The sequence below is a fragment of the Lepidochelys kempii genome, chromosome 4, assembly GCF_965140285.1.
Source record: "Lepidochelys kempii isolate rLepKem1 chromosome 4, rLepKem1.hap1, whole genome shotgun sequence".
Classification (NCBI taxonomy): domain Eukaryota; kingdom Metazoa; phylum Chordata; order Testudines; family Cheloniidae; genus Lepidochelys; species Lepidochelys kempii.
The window spans coordinates 123,038,566-123,060,638 of record NC_136383.1 but is presented as its reverse complement, the minus strand read 5'-3'; the positions used below and the strand labels follow the sequence as shown (position 1 = coordinate 123,060,638).

The 22,073-nt window shown below is 43.7% G+C and overlaps 1 protein-coding gene across 2 annotated transcripts in view; it reads right to left on the bottom strand.

The window, feature by feature from the left end:
- MXD4 (MAX dimerization protein 4) overlaps positions 1 to 22,073 on the bottom strand; it is a 56,320-nt gene that overhangs the window by 28,628 nt on the left and 5,619 nt on the right. For both annotated transcript variants that reach the window (XM_073342728.2, XM_073342727.2), the window contains exon 3: positions 7,569 to 7,598. In XM_073342728.2, the coding sequence (XP_073198829.1) occupies positions 7,569 to 7,598 (30 nt within the window). The remainder of the gene's footprint in view (positions 1 to 7,568; positions 7,599 to 22,073) is intronic.

Here is a 22,073-nt window from a genome sequence, read left to right as displayed (position 1 = left end):
CCTTTCTTGCAGGGAAATAGGAAGTCACAACATCCCCCACCCTCAGCCCAGCTGGGACTAGCAGCTGAGCCCACCGCAGGGTAGGAGCCACTAATCAGGGCATCCCCAGCCCCCCCTTACCCCAGTGATTTACCTCTCCACCAGCTGCTCTGGGTACCCAAAATGACATGACTACACTGCTGGGAGGGGTGGGTGACCACTTTTGCAGCTTCCCTTCACTTCCCCGTCAGAAGTCATTTTTCTGCAGGGAAGCAAAGAAATCCACGGGGGACATGAATTCTGCATGTGTGCAGTGGCGCAGAATTCCCCCAGGAGTAATCTTAGCAAAGATACAGCATGGAGTTCCCTTCCATACAAACTGCCTGTCACGTTGCTCCCAGGGGGAAATGCTTTTCAGAGTGGGGGCACGACTACAAAAAGAAGTGGCAGACACCCCAAAGGACACCCTCCTCTCTCTCTGCCTATTGATTTACTGCATCAGAAGGAACAAAGGAAGTAACTATTGAAGGGGTCCTGACCCAAGAAGTTTAGTCAGACTGCTGAGAATGTGTGGTGAGAAAAACTTTGCTTTGAATTTAACAGTTGCAGTTTATCTTTATTTTTACTGTAACCATTTCTGGCCTTTGTGCCTCATTTCTTGCACTCAAAAAAATCTTTGTCTTTGTAGTTAATAAACTTGTTTTATTGTTATATCTAATCTGGTGGGTTTGAATTGAAGTGTTTGGGAAACTCCATTTGGGGTAACTAGCTATGTGTATCACATTTCTGTTCATAGAATCATAGAAGATCAGGGTTGGAAGAGACCTCAGGAGGTCATCGAGTCCAACCCACTGCTCAAGGCTGGACCAACACTAACTAAATCATCCCAGCCAGGGCTTAAAAACCTCTAGGGATAGAGATTCCACCACCTCCCTAGGTAACCCATTCCAGTCCTTCACCACCCTCCTAGGGAAATAGTGTTTCCTAATATCCAACCTAGACCTCCCACACTGCAACTTGAGACCATTGCTCCTTGTTCTTTCATAAAATGACCGATATTGTATAAACTTGTATTGTCCAGCAGTAAAGGACATACATTTCTGAAGTATGCTGGGTTCATGGAGTCACCATGCAATATAACCAAGGCTAGTAAGAGCCAAGGTGTGGCTGGTTGGCTGCAGCACACAGACAGACATCGCTGGGAGCGACTTTCATGCTGGAGGCTGTTTGTGAGCTGTCCAGACGGCAGGCGATAGCAGCAAAGCAGCATAAAGGGCACCCCAGGTTAGAGGGCAGAGGTGACACAGCTACTCATTAGTCTGGACTGTACCCTGGGTATGTCACAGAGCATAACTTGGACCACCCACAAAATGGTCACAAAACAAAAGCAACTGAAACACACTGGGCACTAATCCCCCAGAGGCTTTGGCCAGCCAGAAGGGGGAAGAACATACCCTTCCCCTTAGGGTAGCCTAGTTTCCCCCATCTAGGATGGGAAAGGACACACCCTTCCCCTGTAGTAGCTCTTCCCAATCACTATTCACAGTTCTTAAAGTCCTTCCAGGAACTCACAGCCAAGGCTTCCCCCTAGCCAGTTCCTGCTTCCTGCATGCCTCCCTCTTAGGCTTTTTGCCGAGCAGGTTCAGAGAGCCCCCTCCCAGTTGTTTCCCTGACCTTAGGATCTCCCTTCTCTGCCGAAGAGGCAGGAAGCTTAATATGTGATTTCCTATGCAGCACATGACTACATAGGGACAAAGGACTGAAAGGAACCGCCTGGATCATTGAGTCCCCTGAAATCCCCAGGCACCCCCATCATATAATCTGGATCATAAACTTATCAAGCTCCATTTTAAAACTAGTTAAGATTATTTGCCCCCATCATTCCTATGGGGGAGGGGGTTATTCCACCCCTCTGATAGTTAGAAACCTTCTAGTTTCCAACTTAAAATTTATTCCTGGGCCTTTTATACCCATTTGTTTTTGTGCAACCATCATCCTTTAATTTAAATAGCTCTTCTCCCTCCCTGGTGTTTACCCCCACCCTCCCAATGGAATTTACAGTGAGCAATTATATCCCATCTAGGAAAGCAAGCATGTGATCTGCAACTCAGCTCCCAGCTTTAAGAGGTCCAAGGGCCAGAGCGGACAAACTAGGACATATATATATGCATCCCAAGGGCCAGTCCCCTCTTGCACATCCCTTTTTAATAATTGTGGCCATTGATTGTAGGGTATATTTCTGGGTTGCACTCCTGTGTATGATATAATTGTCATTGTTTGGTCTCCAGAGCGGCAGGCTGTGGGCTACAGTGATATGTATGTAAGCGTAGGGAAAAAGTAACTATTTAACACTAAAAAAAAAAAAAAAACCCAACAAACTCCCTGGAAGCCTTCTATTGCTGTCTAATAGGGCTTGGTCTCCAGCTATAAAATATATATACCTACAAAGTTCAGTTTAATCTATTAAAAAACAAAACAAAATGCAAACAAAATAACCAAAAAAAATACAACTTGCCAAAAAATGATGCTTTACCTGGATCAAAAGCATTGAAAGAACTGATCCAATTTAGACTGCTATGAAGAGATAGCATTATGCTTTTCACTAGCATTGTTTATTATCTGCTAGGTTAAATGTTCACATTTAGCACTATTTCTGGAACCCGAACTGCATATTTCACAACACAGCAGGCCCAATTCTGCTCTCAGATGGCATACGTAACTCCCATTGAATTCCCTAAAACTGAGAGCAGATTTGGATAACCAGTCTGCAACAAGCTAAACCACCATATCTGCTTCAGGGGGGGAAAAAGCAGATTAAAAATTAACTGACCCCGAAAGAATTTTGTGCAATAAATTTAAGACACAGATTTTTATGCACAAGTCCCAGCCAACGAGAATGAAAAAGGGTAATATTTCATAAGCTGCAACAGGGACATATACACTGTACAATGCTTAGTAAGTAGAGAGCTTAATTTGGGAAGAAGGCCATCCTTCCAGTCTTTCTACACCAAAAAAAAAATTTGAAGGTAAAGCTTCACTGTTCAGAAAAGGATTATTACTCCTGCAATTGAGGCCCCAGTTCAATCTACAATAAACTGAAGGTTGAAACTTAAGTTGATCCCTTTGGATACACACTGAAAGCAGACTGTAAGAAAAGGCACTATGGAATTCCATGTTTATTGTCCATCATGGATTCTGTGCTCAGTATACAATTTAAAAAAAAGAAGCATTTCTAATGGTCAGCCCTGAAAACTCAACCTGGGTTCTAGATTTCTCATGCCATTATCACTATTAAGGATTCGCAGGCCAAATTCGACCTTTTGTTATACTTGTGAACGCTCATGATCTTCAAATGATGCCCCGCATGACACCTGACACCTGGGTAAACCCGTTGCTCTTTGTAGGTTTCCAAAGCTGTAACTGACTGCAATTTAATAAACAGTTCTGTTGATGATGTACAAGACTAGACTCTACTCCAGATTTCTAGGGCCTGGATTCACAAAGGGACTTAGACATTGTAACACGGAACTTTTAGGCAAGTGGAAAAAACACAGGAACAACACTGTGATCCACAAAGCCGAGTCAGGCGCCCAGGCTCCCTATACAATGAATGGAGAGAGACGGGCACCTTAGAATGCAATCAACAGAAGTCAGCACACGAGGTCAGGAGCCGCCTAAGCTAGCCAATGGGAAATTCTTACAGTCAGGGTGTTGCAAAGCCCTGCCCCTCTCTCAGAGACTAGCACTTAAGTCAGGGCTGCAGGGAGGCGCTTATCTCTTGTTAGTGTTCTACAAACAGGAACCTGCCGCCTACAGGCTTACGTGCCGAAGACATTTCTTGAAGGATGAAATGGCAGAGGAGGAGGGGGGTGCCCACCTTATAACTTTTAGAGACTCAGTTCCCCTCTTTGCTGGTGGGTGAGAAGGAATTTGAACAGGGGTCTCCCACACCACTCAGAAGCAGGGCTCTAACCACTGGGTTATGGGATATTCTGATGTGGGCTTCGCTAGGTCTCTCCTGTTGAAGCTGTTCCACTGTGGATAAACAATGAAAGCGTGATTGGGGCAGGGGATCCTGGGTCTCCCACCTCCCAGGTGGGTGCCATAACCACTGGGCTACAGAGTCATTCCCTCTTTAGCTCTCTCCAGCCCAGTGACTGTGGATAAAAACAATCACTGGGCCAAAAAGAGATGCCGCCCACATCCCAGCGAATGTTCTAATCACTGGACTACAAGTTTTAAGGTGAGCACCGTCACTTCCTCCTCCGGCCAGATTCTGAATGGGACCCAATCCAGTAGGCAGCCTCTGAGCACATCTATCCCCATTCATGAATTGCTCTGGGGCTTAGGCGGCAGATAGGCACCCAGTCACCTAGAGCGAGGCAGCGGTGCTCATGTCCAGAAGCAGGAACATAGGCATTGAGTAAACGTTTATTTCCCCTAAAATGTAAGCACTGAGTGAGTTTAGGTACCTAGAGATGGCAAAGTTTGCACATGATACAAAATTACTCAAGACAGTTAACTCCAAAACTGACTGTGAAGAGTTACAAAGGGATCTCACTAAACTATGTGACTGGTGACAAAACGGCAGATGAAATTCATTGTTAATAAATGCAAAGTAATGTACACTAGAAATAAAATCCCAACTATACATACAAAATTATTGGGTCATTAATCATTAGATTTACCACTCAAGAAAGAGATCTTGGAGTCTTCGTGGTTAGTTCCTTGGAAACATCCACTCAACATGCAGGGGCAGTCAAAAAAGCTAACAATGTTAAGAACCATTAGGAAAGGGATAGATAATAAGACAGAAAATATCATAAGGCCAGTATATAAATCCATGGGATGCCCACGCCTTTTGCCACATCTAAAAATATATATATATTAGAATTGGAAAATGTTTAGAGAAGGGCAACAAATTATTAGGGGGAAGGAATAGCTTTCACATAAAAAGAGATTAACAAGATTGGAACTGTTCATTGTAGAAAAAGAGATGACTGGGGGATAAAATCATGAATGGTGTAAAGAAAGTGAATAGGGAAACATTATTTTATCCCTTCATATAACACAAGAACTAGGGGACACCTGACAAAATTAACAGGCAGTAGGTTTAAAACAAACGTAAGTAGGTACTTCTTCACACAACACAGAGTCAACCCACAGAACCTGTTACCATGGAGATGATGCGAAGGCCAAAAGTATAACTGGGTTAAAAAAAAATTAGATAAATTCATGGCAGATAGCCAAAATGGTCAGGCGTGCAACCCCATGTTCTGGGTGTCCCTAAATCTCCAACTGCCAGAAGCATCTGGCATTGGTCACTGTGAGAAGACAAGTTACTGGGCTAGATGGACTATTGATTCTGACCCAGTATGGCCATTCTTATGTTCTTAATTTTACACATTCATGTTTGCAGGCTGGATTAAGGCTATCTGAAAATTTGGCTTTAACTACAGTTTAACTTTAGAACCTGCAGTATGTAACTACAATTAAATATTCTTAACTGAATGCAATTAGAAGCTATATCTTCAAGTTCCAATGTGAAAATAAGTAAACTGCAGAGAGAAAATGCCACAGTGGCAAGTACTATTGACATGCATGTGAAAAGACACATTGCAGAACTCAAAGTGAGAAACTGAAATGTGATTATATACATATAAAAAAAAACATCACTCCTTTCCTGCACCTGCATGCAGTGCTAATGCCTCCCCCAGCCCGTGCTGCTTAAATGTGCTCAGGACTAGAACAGAGGGAGAAATAGGAAACTACATGCTGAGATAATAAAAGAGGAATGGGGGAAAACGGATACTCAGTAAAGATGGACAGATTGGTAGTGATAGAGCAAGGAAGGGTACTAAGAGATTGAATGGAAGATCAAAAGACAAGAAGGAGGAAAAAAACAACAAGGTGAAAGCACAGGGACAGGAACTTTAATAAAGAAATTGTGATTAAGGTACTTTGGCCTATTTTGGGATAGGACAGGAAGAAAATGTCAACATTACAAATATCACCCTTCCCTTTGGATGCAACACAGTAAGAGTAACTATCAATCACCCTTCACGTAGTCTGAAGAATGCATCAAATCTGTGTGCATAATTTCATGAGCCATACTTGTCACCTATTCTATACTGCCATAGTTTGTTTGCATACATTGTCCTCAGCTCCAGTAACTGCCTTAGGATCCATGGCCTCTTTTTTCTATAGAGTCCAAACCCCAAAATTGTGCACTTGTGTAGTTGTTACAATCGTTATGAAGAGTCTATTTAAAATTCTGGGCCTAAAGGGTTTTGTGAACTTCTTTAATTAATAAATACACCTCTACCCCGATATAACGCGATCAGATATAACGCGGGTTTGCATACAACGCAGTAAAGCTCCAACATGCTGCTCTGAGCAGCACGTTAAGGGTGTGGGCCGGGGGTTGGATAAGGGGCAGAGGGTCTCAGGGGCGGTCAGGGGCTTCCCCCCGCAGGGTCTGGGAGGCAGGAGCTGTGTGGGGGGCACTTTGGGTGGCTCCGCAGTCCCAGAGTGGCCCGGGGGATTAGCGGGGAGCCGGGAGCAGCCCGCTCCCCTTGCCCAGTCCCAGCCACGCTGCTCGGGGGAGGGGGCTTGGGGGAAGGGATCCTCTCCGCACTCACCGGCAGCGGTGGAAGCAGAGCAGCCTGGCCCCAGACCACTCCACTCCGCCAGCTCCCAGCTGCGTCGCTCGGCTTCCAGCTACAGCTGAGGACGGGGGGCATCCTTTCCCCAACCTCCCCACACTCACCAGCGGGGGGAAGCGGAGCGCTGCGGCTGGGAGGTGGCATAGTGGAGCACGTTGCTCCGCTTCCCGCCGCTGCCAGTGAGTGCCTGTCAGGGGGCGGAGGGTGTGGATAGGGGTCCGAGCAGTCAAGGAACAGGTAGCGGGGGGTTGGGTAGGGGGTGGGGTCCTGGTGGTGATTAGGGACGGGGGGGGTCTCTGGAGGGGGCAGTCAGGGAACAAGGAATGGGGGGGCCAAAGCAAGTTCAATATAACGCAGTCTCACCTATAACGCGGTGAGATTTTTTGTCTCCCGAGGACCGCACTATATCGGGGTAGAGGTGTAATAGTTTTTCAAAGTGTTGCAGACACTTCTAGCCCTGGTTTCCAGCCCTGAACATAATCCTCTGGATGGACCCTGCTGTCTCTACAAGGAAGCTGAGTTAATGGGAAATTTGTTTGCACCAGTTTATATAGAGTGGGAGTTGCAAGACTAAATCCTTCCTCTGTGACACATAAGTTTACTTTAAGTGTTGTTAAACAGTAAAGTAATTCTGCATTTCATACTTCTCCCCTAGCCCCAAATTCATGCAGCTTAATCATGATAACTCAATTTCTATTGTATTAATAACTCTAAAGGTTTGCTAGCAAACAACTAGGGGAATCAATTTCTTTAATAACATCATTAAAATTAAAGTTATACTTCTATAAGTACAGTATTAATCAACTATAAGTTTAGATGGTTCATTCAGGACACCATTCTAACACCATATCCCTGTCTATACATGGTCGTCCTAACATCTACGATGCTTTTTCTAGATAATTTCACTTTCTTTTCATGACTTACCTATGTTTTTCTAGTTCGTTGTGTGATGACCTATTAAAAATAGAAAAAAAAATATTTTAGAATGATGAGTACTGGATTTTAGAATAGCTAAAAATGTCACCTATATGGCTTTCAAAAGAAATGTTAAAAGCCTGCAATTTAAAACAGATTATAAACTAAACTAAAGCCTAGACTTCACATGGATTTTAATGCAATATATGTTTTTAATTGGTTGCTTTTAACATAGCTTTCGAAAGACTACAAGGTGTCAACATTTTTTTAGTTGTTTCCCTAGAATATCTAACTACTCCATTTGCATGGGTAAATCTTTTTGCACAGACTACAATTTGTACAGAAAAGTTTCTTAAATGGTCTTCAGGCACTAAGCACACTTCTGCCTCTTAATCTGACCCAAGTGGTACGAGAAACAAACCACACAACATTTTCAGCCATGGAGAAAAGGGAAAAAAGATCAAACAAAACAGTTGCAAGATTTAATTGGTAAAAGATAAGAACTGTAAGAATGAGAGGGACGAAATCCCAAAAGAACAGACTCAAAACTTAGTTTCTGGGAGACCCTGAGGGAAGCATTTAAAAAAAAAACAAACCACCATTTAACAGCTGGAGTAATTGTGAATATCAGTCTTAATGCAGAAAAGATGTCTCTTTTCTTTTGCTAAACCTGTGTATGGATGAGAAACCTAGAACTTTAAAAAAATAAAAAATAAAACTTCCAAGAAATTAGGACCATTTCCCATTCTAGAAAAATTGAATCTACTATCGAAAACTCCGTTTAAAAAACAAAAACAAACAAAAACCCACCAGATTCAGACAGAAACACTAATTACATTTATTTATACAACTGAAATTAAAAACATTTCTCAGATGAAATTATTGTCACTGTTACAAAACCAGTCATTTCCTGGACTAGTAGTTCTAGTTCTCTGAGAATGGAAATAGATGTTTATTATTCCAGTGTGTGAAGATCATGAATATGAAGGCGGCAGCAGCAGCTTTTAGGGTGCAACACACTGCAGCATCAAGATCCATGCAAGCAGATTTTGTTGGATCAGTTTTCCAACAGTATGCTAGAAACCGAACCAGCTTCCGTGCACCGTGTGCTGACAGAGGTTGCTTTGTTCATGCCTTAGGTGTAAAGAGCACAGTCCATTCTAAGACACGTGCAGTTACCAGGTGCAGCACAGGGTCATCGATCGTTCCTACAGAAGCATGTGGCTGGCTCTTAAGCAAACCGCCCACATAGATCTTGCAGCATACTTGAAATTTCTTATTGATGTGAACACTGCAACCAATGTACCCATCTGGCTGCACAGGGAAAGCAAAGCTAGGATCGTGTAATCACCAAATTCATGACCATGAAAAACACGTCACGGACCGTGAAATCTGGTCTTCCCCCATGAAATCCGGTCTTGTGTGCTTTTACCCTACTATAAAGATTTCACAGGGAAACCAGCATTTTTCAAATTGGGGGTCCTTACCCACAAGAGAGTTGCAGGGGTGAGAGGTCGCAGTATTGCCACCCTGGACTTCTGCACTGCCTTCAGAGCTGGGTGGTCGGAAAGCAGCGGCGCCCCACCAGCAGCAGCGCAGAAGTCAGGGTGATAACACCGTATCATGCCACCCTGACTTCTGCGCTGCTGCTGCCTTCGGAGCTGAGTGGCCGGAGAGTGGTGGTTGCTGACTGAGGGCCCAGTTCCGCAGGCAGCAGCGCAGAAGTGAGGGTGGCAGTACCATACCAGGCCGTCCTTACTTCTGTGCTGCTACTGGCGGCAGCTCTGCCTTGAGAGCTGGGCTCCCGGCCAGCAGCCGCCGCTCTCCAGCCGCCCAGCTCTGAAGGCAGCGCCACTGCCCAGCAGCACAGAAGTAAGGGTAGCAGTACCTCAACCGCCCCTACAATAGCCTTGCGACCGCCTGCCGCCCCCCACACACAGCTCCTTTTTGGGTCAGGAGCCCTACAATTACAACACCGTGACATTTCATATTTAAATTGCTGAAATCATGAAGTTTACTATTTTTAAAATCCTATGACCGTGAAATGACCAAAATGGCCCGTGAATTTGGTAGTGTTTAGTAATCACTCATGATCAGACCCCGAAATGTTTTTTTCCATGTCCAAGTCTACCCACTGTGGCCCGAATCCTGCAAACATTTATGCACTGACTTAAATGGGACTACTCACATAAGGGTCGGAATGTGTACATTTTTGAAGGATCAGGGCCTCTGAGCCCAATCCAGGCTTCTGTGGAAACCTCCCCATTGATTTTAGCGAGAGTTGAACAGATCATATACGAGTTGGTATCTTTTTGGGGAAAAAAAAGTGTCTTTATATTTTAAATCTTAAACTAAGTGCACCATATCATAAAGTGAAACAATGGGAATACATATACACATTATTTCCTGCTCAAATTAATCACGTGAAAACTATTTAAACATAATCAGAACAACAGTGGTAGACCAAAAATGTGATCTGCCTTTTTATCAGTTTATCACTTAAGATTATGTAGTTGTGTTACATACACAGACCCCCAAAACAAAGACAGAATTTAGCTCCCAGAAAAAAAAAGCAACCTTGCAACAAACCAACCAGTGTGGCATCCCTACTGAAAAACCTCTCCATATAACTGTGTGTGCATCATTTCTGAACTTGCCCCTGTGTGTCTGTGGGCATATTCCATGCTTCTTTGTGCTGAAATGCTCTAGGATTCTTTCCCAGTCAACTGCAGGAAAATCTGTTGGTTGTTCAGGGAGAACTGTGGAAAGGGCACTGAGGCACTATTAGTTCTCCAGTGATTTTGCCGGCATCCTAGCGGCAAAGTGGGCAGGTTCCAACACAAGTTAAAGCTGAGCCTGGATTCTAACCCAGTGTTTCCCGAATGGAGGGTTATGAAAAGGTTCTAGGTGGGTCACAGGCCCAGTGTGGAGAGGAGGCCCAGAGGAGGAGAAGGGTATTGGAAAGCGAGCCCTCCCTACGCTTATCCCATAGTAGTGGTTTCTGTCCCTGGGGCTGGGCCCAGCTCTGCTCCTGGTGTTGTGACCCAGCACACGAGGTCACAGAGCTGCTCAGTCAAGTTTGGCCCAGCCGCCCTTTCCCTTCGTCCCCACCCCCCCCATCATGAAGGAGGGGTGGCTGGGCCAACCTGAGTGGCATTGGAACTCCTTGTGCCAGGTTGCAATGCTCAGAGCAGGGAGACGGGCTCGGAGAAGACAGGAGCTGCCACTATGAGGTGAGTGTGGGGCAGGCTCACTCTCCAACCCCCTCTTTCCATCCAGGGCCTCACCTCCGCACCAGGCCATGATGGAGGGTGAAGCTGCAGGTTGTTGGTGCCCCTCTGCGAGGGTGAGGAGGTGGTACTGGCAGAGGAGAAGGACATTGGCCTGTGATTTTTGGCCTTAGAACAGCTTAAAGCAAACTCTACACAAAACTGGCCTGTGTTTAAAGCATCCTCCAAACTTGGATAAAAAGTTTTTCTGTGTAGATGGTAGGGGGGTTGGGCTAAACCCCAGTAAGAGCCCGTGTTAACTGTATAGTAAAGACACACATACCGGGAAATAATCTTTCAGCAGGAAAAGATTTCCAAAGCTCTCATGAGCATACCCGCTTAAATTACGAGAAAATTGCTCACATAAAGCGTTTTACATAGCAGATGAAACAGGTGTTGGGCTAAATCATCCCTACTGCACAGTAACTTTATGGAAGTCACTAGAGGTGAACCTAGGATGAATCTGACCTGTTACACACAGCCAATCAGCTCCAACGTCGCTCCAGAAATCAGCCTGCTATAAGACAGACTGTACAGCGTACATCACACTTGAATTATTGGAGCAGACAAAGGTAACAACCCGTATACTGTAGCAGAACAGCAAAAGCAGCAGAATCCTTAAACAAGAATTTTTGCATAGACTGAATCCTTAATGTGCAGGGTATGCTTTGCTAAGTTAAAGAAAAAATTGTTATAAGTCTTACACATGTTTGAAAGTCTGCCTGGGTACAAGTGAAGTTACAACGTTGCTACACTAAGCTATGATGTGACTCCAGACTGCACTGTACATATGAATGTAGCTAAGTGAGCTTTGTAGTAAAATTCCTAGGCCCCCCTATAACCAGGGCCCTAGTGGGGCACCAGCTATGGTCACTCCATTAAGGTGAACTGCAAAGAATGGGGCAGACAATCCCCAGAAAGCTGGTGGATATTCCAATACTTAGATTTACCAAACCAGCATAAAACAGCTTCTTTGTTACCTCATTGGTTACTCAGAAGTCCAAACAACACAGTTCCCTTAAAGTGATCCAGCCTCAGGCCTCCATCCAGGTGCCTAAGTCAAATATGATGATTTCTGAAAATCTTATTTCATCATATAAAAGAAAAGGTTCTACCAGTCCCAAAAGGATCGGACACATTACCTCCCAGGTTATTGAATATTCCAGATCTTACCCAAATACATGCTACAGCCAATTCTTATTAACTAAACTAAAATTTATTAAAAAACACAAGGGGGGGTATGGTTGAAAGATCAATATACATACAGACATGAGTTCAATTCATTGAGGTTCAGATTCATAGCATAGATGGTGAGCTTTGTAGTTGCAAAGAGTTCTTTCAGAAACAGTTCAGAGACTATAGTCCAATATCCAAATATCATACTCAGGACGTACCAGCATAACTGGGACCTCAGTCTTGCGACTCAAACTTCCCCTGATGAAAGTTAAGCATATCTGAGAGAACAGAATCAGGACCCAAGGATCTTTTATACAATTTCCTGTCTTCTGACAAGTTGGCATTCAAAAGGTAATTAGCATGACTTTGAAGGTCCATCACCGGTACTTAGCATAAGGCAATTTGTTTGTTCCTCCACCATTCACAATACATTTCAAAGAGAGATAAATACTGAGATATCCCGTGTTTACAATTCATTTAAATGCTAGGATGTTCTTTTGATCTCTGAATTATCAGAATACAGCACAGACAGGGACTGTTGATTACATTGTGGACCCTACTCATACAGATGTAAATACACAAAAACACAAACATTCTCTCGCCACATGTCTTTTGAGGGTTATTTATTTTGCAGGATGTTTAACCCTTTCTAGCCACGCGTCATACCCCCAACGTGTGGAAGGGAGCAAATAGAGCTCCTGGATACACCTTTAAGACCTTCCAACATTGATATCATTTGTGTTTACACTGAATTCTTTGTAAGGCAAATGACTGAGGCACGCTTTGGCCCAAGTTAAAAACTTATTCGACACTCTGTGAAACACTTTAGTGATTCCAAGGTTTGGTTTATATGTTGACTTAACACAGCCATTAATGTTCTTTAGAGAGCACTTACTCTGGCATTCAGCCATGAAGGCTGTTAGGAGTTGTACCTCAGTTTCCCCTTTTGCACAGCAGTTCAAGCTTGTGGTGGTTTTTCTGCTGTGTACAGTTTCAAGATTAGATACAGGCACTAACTAAAATATCAATATCAACAGGCCTTTTAACATAAAGTGTGTTGTCAATGAAACAGTATAACCATGAAGGCTTTTACAACATGAATTCTTATGTATTACTCCCAACATGTTCAAGGTTTTTCCCAATAGACCCTGCACATTCTACATTTTTACAGTTCTTGGCATCAGCACCACAGTCACAAACGTTAATATTAGCATTAACATCAAATTTATTACAAGTGTACATTTACAATCAGTTTTTGTTATGCCAAGTCTTTTGTTTAGGCAAATCATTCTTTAGGTCAGATTGTTCAATATCCCTTTTGAACCTTTGTAGCTTTTTCTTGACCCTCAGGGTCTTCCTTAACATAGGCTTTTAGTTTAACCACTTCCTTGGGGTTCTGGTGTTTTATGGTTAACCTGTGGCTTTTATATGCAATGTTTAATCCTTCCCTTCCTCCCTATCCAGTAGGGTCAATATCTGAACTCTTGAATAACAGAATCCATTGGCTGGCTGGGTACATCCTCTTTGCTAAGGGCTATGGGCAAGTCTTTCTCCCCCTAGTCAGTCAGGTAATTTGCATCAACACAGACACTAGCCTGTTTACTAGTTTTCAGATCCTCAAGATTTACTGATTCCAAGGCTGGACTCGGTCTTAAAGAGATACCATCCATTTTCACTAGCATGTTAGACACAAGGTTCTTTTGTCCTTCCATTACCAACCTCTGCTTCCACATGGAAACAGATGTCAAGTCCACTGAGAGATTAGAAATCATATTCAAATTGTCTAGAGATGAGAGTTTACTTGCTCTCCTCTGCATCCTTGTAGGTTCAGTTATAAGGCTGTTATGTGCTGAAAAACCAGTAACCCGATCTTTTCTCAGTACCTGAGTCACAGAATGCTTATTTACAGAATCAACATGGAGACATTCATGTTCCAACAACATCTCCCCAACAAGCTGATTAAGCTTATAGGGCTGTTTAAACTCCCTAACATTTTTTATTACATCTGAAATCTTTTCAAAGCTATCCACACTGGGTCTTTCTGAAGCAAGGCCATTGGATTCATACACATTTGAAAGACTCTGGCCATTAGGCACCATCACACTTTCCTCAGAAGAGAGACTGTTTACTATCAACAATGGCCCATTAAGAGTCACTGGAAACAATTCCTTTTCACAGACTTCAAAGACTTCACTACGAAATTCCTTTTCTTTTGCAATATCATGCACTGCAACAGATTTCTTCTGAGCTTTATTTAGGTCTAGAACCAACTTTGGCACAACAGACAAATCACCAAACTTCTTCTGAATTTCACTCACATCCAGAATCACCTCTGGCCCATCAGGAGGATTTTCACACAACCCCCTTTCAGGTAACCTGCTGGACTTCATAGTCACAAGATTAGAAGTATTCTCTGCCTTGTTCCATGTTTCCACACTGTCAGTAGGTAACAGTCAAATTACCTTCATGCTTTCCTTGTGCCCTGGGTATATCACATCACCCTGATCAGACAAGGTTGTCATATCTTTACCCAGCAACACACTAGCAACAGGCAAAATAGAAGCACAAGAATCGCTTGGTCTCTGGGAGCTATATAGGACATCAACTGGATGGTAACCTAGTTGCAGTGTCATCATCCCTAGCAGCTACAAACTTAGGAACACTTCCTTCTTGGGCTTAGTTGTATCCAGAATCAACTTTGGGTCAACTGATAAATTTTCAACCATCGTAGGCTGACAGGCTTCTTCTGTCTGCTTTACAGACAGAAAAGAGCTGGAGAAACATTCCCCTTTAACAGACCAACAGCTTGGGTTATCCTTTCCTTTGTCCCAGCATACATGGCTATTCATAGACAACTGCTTGGAGATTGGTGTAGCTCCCTTTATGGGCAAGTCATTACCCCTAACAGACACAGGAACATTTCCTTCACCATCACAATTCTCCACACTGATAATAGGTAAGATATGGGGATACTCATGTTCCACTAACCTTGCCTTCCCAAACCGCTGATTAGACAAAGCCTTCAACTCAGAAGGCTGCCTACGCTCATCTAAACCTTCTTTGCCTTTCCCTCCCTTAACAGATAAACTGCTGTTTTCCACAAATAGTGTCGTATTACACTGAGCTTCTTTAAGCACATCACTTTTACATGGTCAGGCTTACTTTCCCAAGCTTTACCAGCCAACAATTTAATCACTCACCAAGAATGTACCCCTTCCTTCCTCAGTTAGGGCTTTAACCTGGTCACCAACTTTAATTTGCTCTAGAGAAACATCTTCCTGAGCCTTATCTAATGCCAGATTCACTTGTGAGGTACCAGACAGACACTCAGAAATTTCTTCCACAGATGCACTGCTTTTTTGCACAAACAGCTATTTTCCTCAGACAAACATTTAGAGAAACCCTACATAGGCAAATCCTTGCCCCTAGCAGACACAGGTTCAGGATTATTTCTTTCCTGTGACTGATTTATGTCAACCTGACCAAACAAAGCTTTAATATCATCCCCAATCAAAAGATCCTTAGGCAATAAGCTTCCTTACACCAGCTATAACTTCATGTTTAACACCATTCCATTCAAGATGGATTCTGGCTAAAGGCACACTTACAGTAAACCTCACAGAGGATTACAACATTCACACTCCTATTTGGTAAGTAATCTTCCTCTTTGACAAGATCTGCTTTAACAAGAGTGATGTTAGAAGCTGTAATTTGCCCTAAACATCATTTTCCATTGACTTTTACATTCTCTGCACAAGTTATGGGGTTACCTCCACCTGCGCTCACAGTAAAAGCATTTACATAGAAGGTGACAGTGTTGGGGTATATTTGGTTACACACAGACAACTGCTTAGAGTCAAACAACATACCAACATTGTTACCAACTGGATAGATTCTATCCCCACCTTTGCTGTTGAGAGGAGCTGGCTTTTCAGGATGATACAGTTCCTGTTGTTCCTTTATTCTTTTGAGTTGGAGCTTAAGTTTTTCACTTTTGCCTTAACTTCTAGTTCTTGCAATCAAATATGTGCCATTCTTTGTTCATGGTCAAAACACAGGCGTTTTCTTTCAGCAACTTTTCCTTCCAGATCAGCTATTTTTTGCCTTTGTTCAAGTGCTAGCTGCTGGTTTCTCACTGCAAGCATCTTCAGTGGGTCTGCTTCTTTATCACTAGTAATTACTAGTAAACTAGTAACAGATTTTTCAGTTCCTGTTCTAGGCCTTTTTCTTAAATGACAACTCCCTCTTTAAGCACAATTCTTCCAGGCTTTTTCTGTCAGAATCTTGATCATGAGTCACTCACTGTAACTGATTTTTAACCCTTAAGCTCTCCAATATCAAAATTAATTTTTCACAAGCGTGTGGTTCTGATTCAAAAACCTGTGGTAATGTGTATCCAAGCATGACCACACCACTGTGACCGGGGCCTAATGGGAAGCCAGGTGTGGTCACTCCATTAGGGTGAACTGCAAAGAATGGGGCAGACAATCCCCAGAAAGCTGGTGGATATTCCAATACTTAGATTTACCAAACCAGCATAAAACAGCTTCTTTACTATCTCACTGGTTACTCAGAAGTCCAAACAACACAGCTCCCTTAAAGTGATCCAGCCTCAGGCCTCCATCCAGGTGCCTAAGTCAAATATGATGATTTCTGAAAATCTTATTTCATCGTATAAAAGAAAAGGTTCTACCAGTCCCAAAGGATCGGACACATTACCTCCCAGGTTATTGAATATTCCAGATCTTACCCAAATTCTTATTAACTAAACTAACATTTATTAAAAAACAAGAGAGCAAGAGAGAGAGAGAATGGTTAAAAGATCAATATACATACAGACATGAGTTCAATTCATTGAGGTTCAGATTCATAGCATAGATGGTGAGCTTTGTAGTTGCAAAGAGTTCTTTCAAAATAGTTCACAGATTATAGTCCAATATCCAAATATCATACTCAGGATGTACCAGCAAAACTGGGACCTCAGTCTTGTGACTCAAACTTCCCCTGATGAAGCCTAAGCATATCTGAGAGAACAGAATCAGGACCCAAGGATCTTTTATACAATTTCCTGTCTTCTGACAAGTTGGCATTCAAAAGGTAATTAGCATGACTTTGAAGGTCCATCACCGGTACTTAGCATAAGGCAATTTGTTTGTTCCTCCACCATTCACAATACATTTCAAAGAGAGATGAATACTGAGATATCCCATGTTTACAATTCACTTAAATGGTAGAATGTTCTTTTGATCTCTGAATTATCAGAATATAGCACAGACAGGGACTGTTGATTACATTGTGGACCCTACTCATACAGATGTAAATTCACAAAAACACAAACATTCTCTCTCCACATTTCTTTTGAGGGTTATTTATTTTGCAGGATGTTTAACCCTTTCTAGCCATGTGTTACACCAACATGAGACTGGTGTGGAAGGGAGCAAACCGAGACCTGCAGCACCCTGTGGCTTGAAGTAGTAACAACCAAATACTTGGCTTCTACTTTCAGCACCCCCACTACAAAGATTGTCATAGAACCCCTGCTAGTGGTTTAGGCATTGAAAAAATCTGAGATCTGACACAACCTGCCAGTTTCCCAGTTGTAAAATGGGAGTTAATAGTTCTACAATACCTACCTCCCCACACGATGAGGGTTCATCAGGAAAGGTTGTATAGTTCTTTGAGAGGATAAAGCTCGATATAAGTAATTACTATTTTTCACCCAGTCAGTTCTGAGAAGCACAGAGCACTGCCCCAGGGAGAACCAATATTTCTGCGACCCCTCATCCTGTATCCTCTGCTCTTCACACAACCCAGAGGGCAGATGGGAAGAAATCTAAGGGCAGATTTACACACATACCTGCACCAAAATAAATAAGTGATTTTAATCCATATCTTTTGTTATTTCAGCACAAAACTGTGTTTGGTGAGCCAGAAGCGGAGGAAGAATAGAAGGGACTGGGTAGGGGAATGTTTGCCACAAACATTTCCTGTGGAGAAAGAAGAGAGGCCAGATCCACAGAAACTCTGGCTACTTTGTGCTACTTTAAGATGCAAAGCAGCTGTTGCAAATAGTAATGGCTACTATCTAGGCGTTCTGGAATTCTTCTGGCCAGGACTGCACTGATTCTCTGCAGGGGTCCTCCACCTGCCCCTGGAGGAGGGAGGACAGGGCCTGAAGTGCCTGCACACTCAGGTCCATGTCTTCTGCCTCCAGGCCCTGAAGAGGCTCCTTTATGGTGCAGGTAGCCCAGCGTGGAGTGTACTGGCACATGCCTTCCTGCGCCGCTTTCGAGGGCTCCAATACGACCAGCAGCTCCTTTAGCTCCATCCAAAAGACCTCTCTGGGCTGCCAGTCTTCTACCAGGACCTCCTCCGGACCTGGAAACTGCTCTTGGCGACCAGGTCCGTGGCAGCCACCAAGGAGGTGGATCTCCTCGAGGAGCCCCTGCTACACAACCCCCAGCTCCATATGCAGGTGGCAGAGTCCCCCTCGGTGCACCAGAGGCTGGTCCTGGCCAAAGTCACCAGAGTCTGAGACCTCCTGGACTACGACCAGGGAGACTGGCTGGATCCTCTGACACTCACTCAACGCCTGGGGCTCTCCAGGCCTCATACTCCCTGGCGCATACTTCAGGAGGTGAGGGCCGCTTTACCGCCCACTGCTCGGGGTTCCTCGACCAGGTCCTGAGAGAGGCCGTGCCCTGCCCACCCTACACCACAGGCCCTCAGGACCTTTTCATCGGGTCCCTGCCCGGTGGACCTACCCAGCTATCCCACCCCTTTACCGCGAGCTGGCTGCATGAATATCAGCTGGTTCGGTTCCGGACCATGCCAAGGAAACATCTGTACATGCTCATGCTCCACACTCTTCGTGTCCTCACCCTCGCATCCCGCCCCAACACAAAGTGGCAGGACCCCCCCTGCCACGTCTGGAGGGTGAGGCACCCCGGTGGGCCAGCCTATATTCCACCCTGGTCCCGCCGCCCACCGGGGACATCACCTCCTTCACGGAGCCGTGAGCATAGGCGTGTACTTGGCATGGTTCACTCCCCTCCCAGACACCTGCCCCTTTTGCGGCTTGAGGGAGACCCTGGCGCACCTATATCTGGAGTCAGCCAGGTTGCAGCCCCTATTCCGATTCCTCCTAGATATATTATTACATTTTTGGTTGCACTTTTCCCCTCACCTTCTCATCTATGCACTCCCTATCCATGGCCCCACAAAGTCACGGGACCTCCTTGTCAACCTCCTCCTAGCCCTGGCCAAAATGGCCATCTACAAAACCAGGGAGAGGAGGTTGGCTGATGGGGTTTCCTACGGCCGTGAGGCCTATTTCTGCTTCTCAGTTCATTCACGTATCTTGGCAGAGTTCCTCGGGGCAGCGACCGCTGGCTCCCTTGACACCTTCAAGAAGCAGTGGGCGCTGTCTGGGGTTCTCTGCTCAGTGTCCCTGTCCTGTTCCCTTCGTTTAACCCTGTGACCTCACTCCCATTCCCGTTATATCTTTAGTTGTCCCCTGCAATGATTTGGAATCCCGGACCTGTGGATCTGCCCCTTAGACTGAGGGGAGGTCCTTTAGCAGTCTGCCCACTTCCTGGATCCCAACTGGATATAGGTGAGACAGCATTAGCATTCATTATCTAGTACCAAGGAGTTAAATGGTGATTAACCAGGTGTGAAATTCTAAGCTCTGATTCTTTTAAAATGCAAATTATCAAATAGGATTAAGGGGCATGTTTTCTTCTGTAGCTGGAGTCAGGGATGGCAGCACCTAAAGAGTCTCTAGCCAAGTAATTACAGATTATGGCATTTACATGCTCTAACTGCAATATTTTACAAACCAGCAGTTTCTTAATAGTGAAGACAAAAGCTCTCTCTCCTCCTCATCTTTATTCCTATTTTTTTTTTTAAAAAAAGGTACCCTTAGGAAGTTACCTTTCAGATATCGTGTTAGTGCAATGTTAAGACTACATGTTAAAATGCTCAGATGTACAGAAATATCAAAATTAAGGTCAAAAGGCCAGGACCCTGCCTACCAGCTGACACTGGCTGTGCAGGTGGGGAGCAGAGACCTCTGCACAATGTTCTGTAGTTTGACTGCTTTCCTGTTAAGTCATCTTCCTCTCCCCTTCCCCCACCCATCTGTCTCATCTTCCTCTTCTGTCATGTCAAACCTAGTCTGTGCGCTCCAGGCACTACTGCAGTTCAAACACTGGGAGCCATAGATAAGTTACTGGCTGCCACCATTATTTTAAGCCTCACGTCTATTAGAGCAGCATTGTAGAAAGTGTGCTTAAAATGATGGTGAGCGACATCTAGCATTACTGGTGTACTGTCAGCATTGAAAATATATTAGAAATATTAGCCCAGGCCAAAACACAAGAACAAAGAGTGGCAAGTTCCACAAGATGCTACGTACATATATCCACGCTGGAGGAAAAACACACAAATAAACATATTTAAATAAATTTGTTAGTCTCTAAAGTGCCACAAGTACTCCTTTTCTTTTTGTGGATACAGACTAACATGGCTGCTACTCTGAAACAAATAAACATGACAATGCATTATTCAAGACACAGCATGTGATCATCTAATAAGAGTCTGCAATGTAATAGACATGCGTGAGGCAGAGATAGGGTTGTGTTTCCATCGGCTTTACTTGAACTTGGTGCCAGCACACCAATCTGCAGCGGGGCTGTGTATTGCAGGATCAGGGCCTAACTTTGGAACTACCTGATATTTGAGTGGTTAGAGCACAACTTCACTCAGTTCTGCATTCATTTATTCTGACTCCCACCCCCACCCTTTTTTTTAAAAAAAATTGACCACATATTTTTAAGAGATACTATTTCTCTTTTAGTTCCACCTCACAGCAGAATTTTGTCAGTATTATGGATGAGGGCTGGGATTCTGCAGATAGATACATCGGTGCAGTTCCTTATGCAGAGCCTTGACTCTAGTGAGTATGATAAATCTCAGTGTAAGAGCAAGGCCTGATATTGCTTCTCATTTGGTAACTTTCTTAAAAAAACAAAAACAAAACCACATAAAGACTGCTACTCTGGTATATACTATAGTTCCTCATTGGTAATAGATCAACTTACAAGATGTATTTTATTAGTGTACCACTAGCATTATTTAATTTTTTTAATGCATTCTGTAATATAGACCATTTTCCTTCATGCCTCATTTTCCTGGGGGGAAAATAACAAGAAGGATACACTGAGTTTAGAGAGTGCAAAGCAGATTGTTTTGTTTCCACAGTCTGGCTGTTATGGTATTTTATTCTCTGCCTTTCATTTTAAAAATGAAGGAAAATAGGCGCTGATCCCTAAGCTGCTTCCTCGGATGTAGAGGTCTATCTGCATTGGAGCTTGGCACATAACTGAATTGTCAGTTCTCTTGACAGTTCAGGGGGGAGGGCAGGAAATCAAAATAAGCTTTCAGTTCAGGTTGAACCAAATCCAAACTTTCAGAATTTTCAGTGAATCAAAAAAGTTAGAAAAATGTTGTTTTGGGTTGAACTAAATTTTTTGGGTATTTTTAATAAAATGAAAAGAAAGAAAGGGCTAGATTCACAGCCAGAGGAGAGGGAAGTGGTGCTCTTCTTATAATCTTTAGCCCAGTGGTTAGGGCACCACCCTTGACTGTAGGAAACTCAAGTTCAAAATCCCTCCTCTGCCTGATTTGGAGCAGGGACGTGAACCAGATCTTCCCCATCCCAGATGAGTGCCCTACCACACAGGCTATTCTGGAGTGGATCTCTCAGCCTCTCCTGCTGAAGGTGTGCTACTTTAAATGAAATACTTTAATAGTCATTGGGCCAGAGACAGAGTGACTCGATAGTCCAGTGGTTAGGATTCAAGTCCCTGCTCCAGAGTGGAGATTCAGACTTGGGACTCCCACAACCCAGGTGAGTGCCCTAAGTATTGGGCTAATGGTTATAAGAGGGGCACATTCACCAGTTTTGCTATATGAATCTAGCCTGGAAAAAATCAAAATGAGACATTTCAGAAATGTCAAAAAAATAGTTCCTTTTGACATTTCTGGAGTTTTTTCTTTTTTCCAC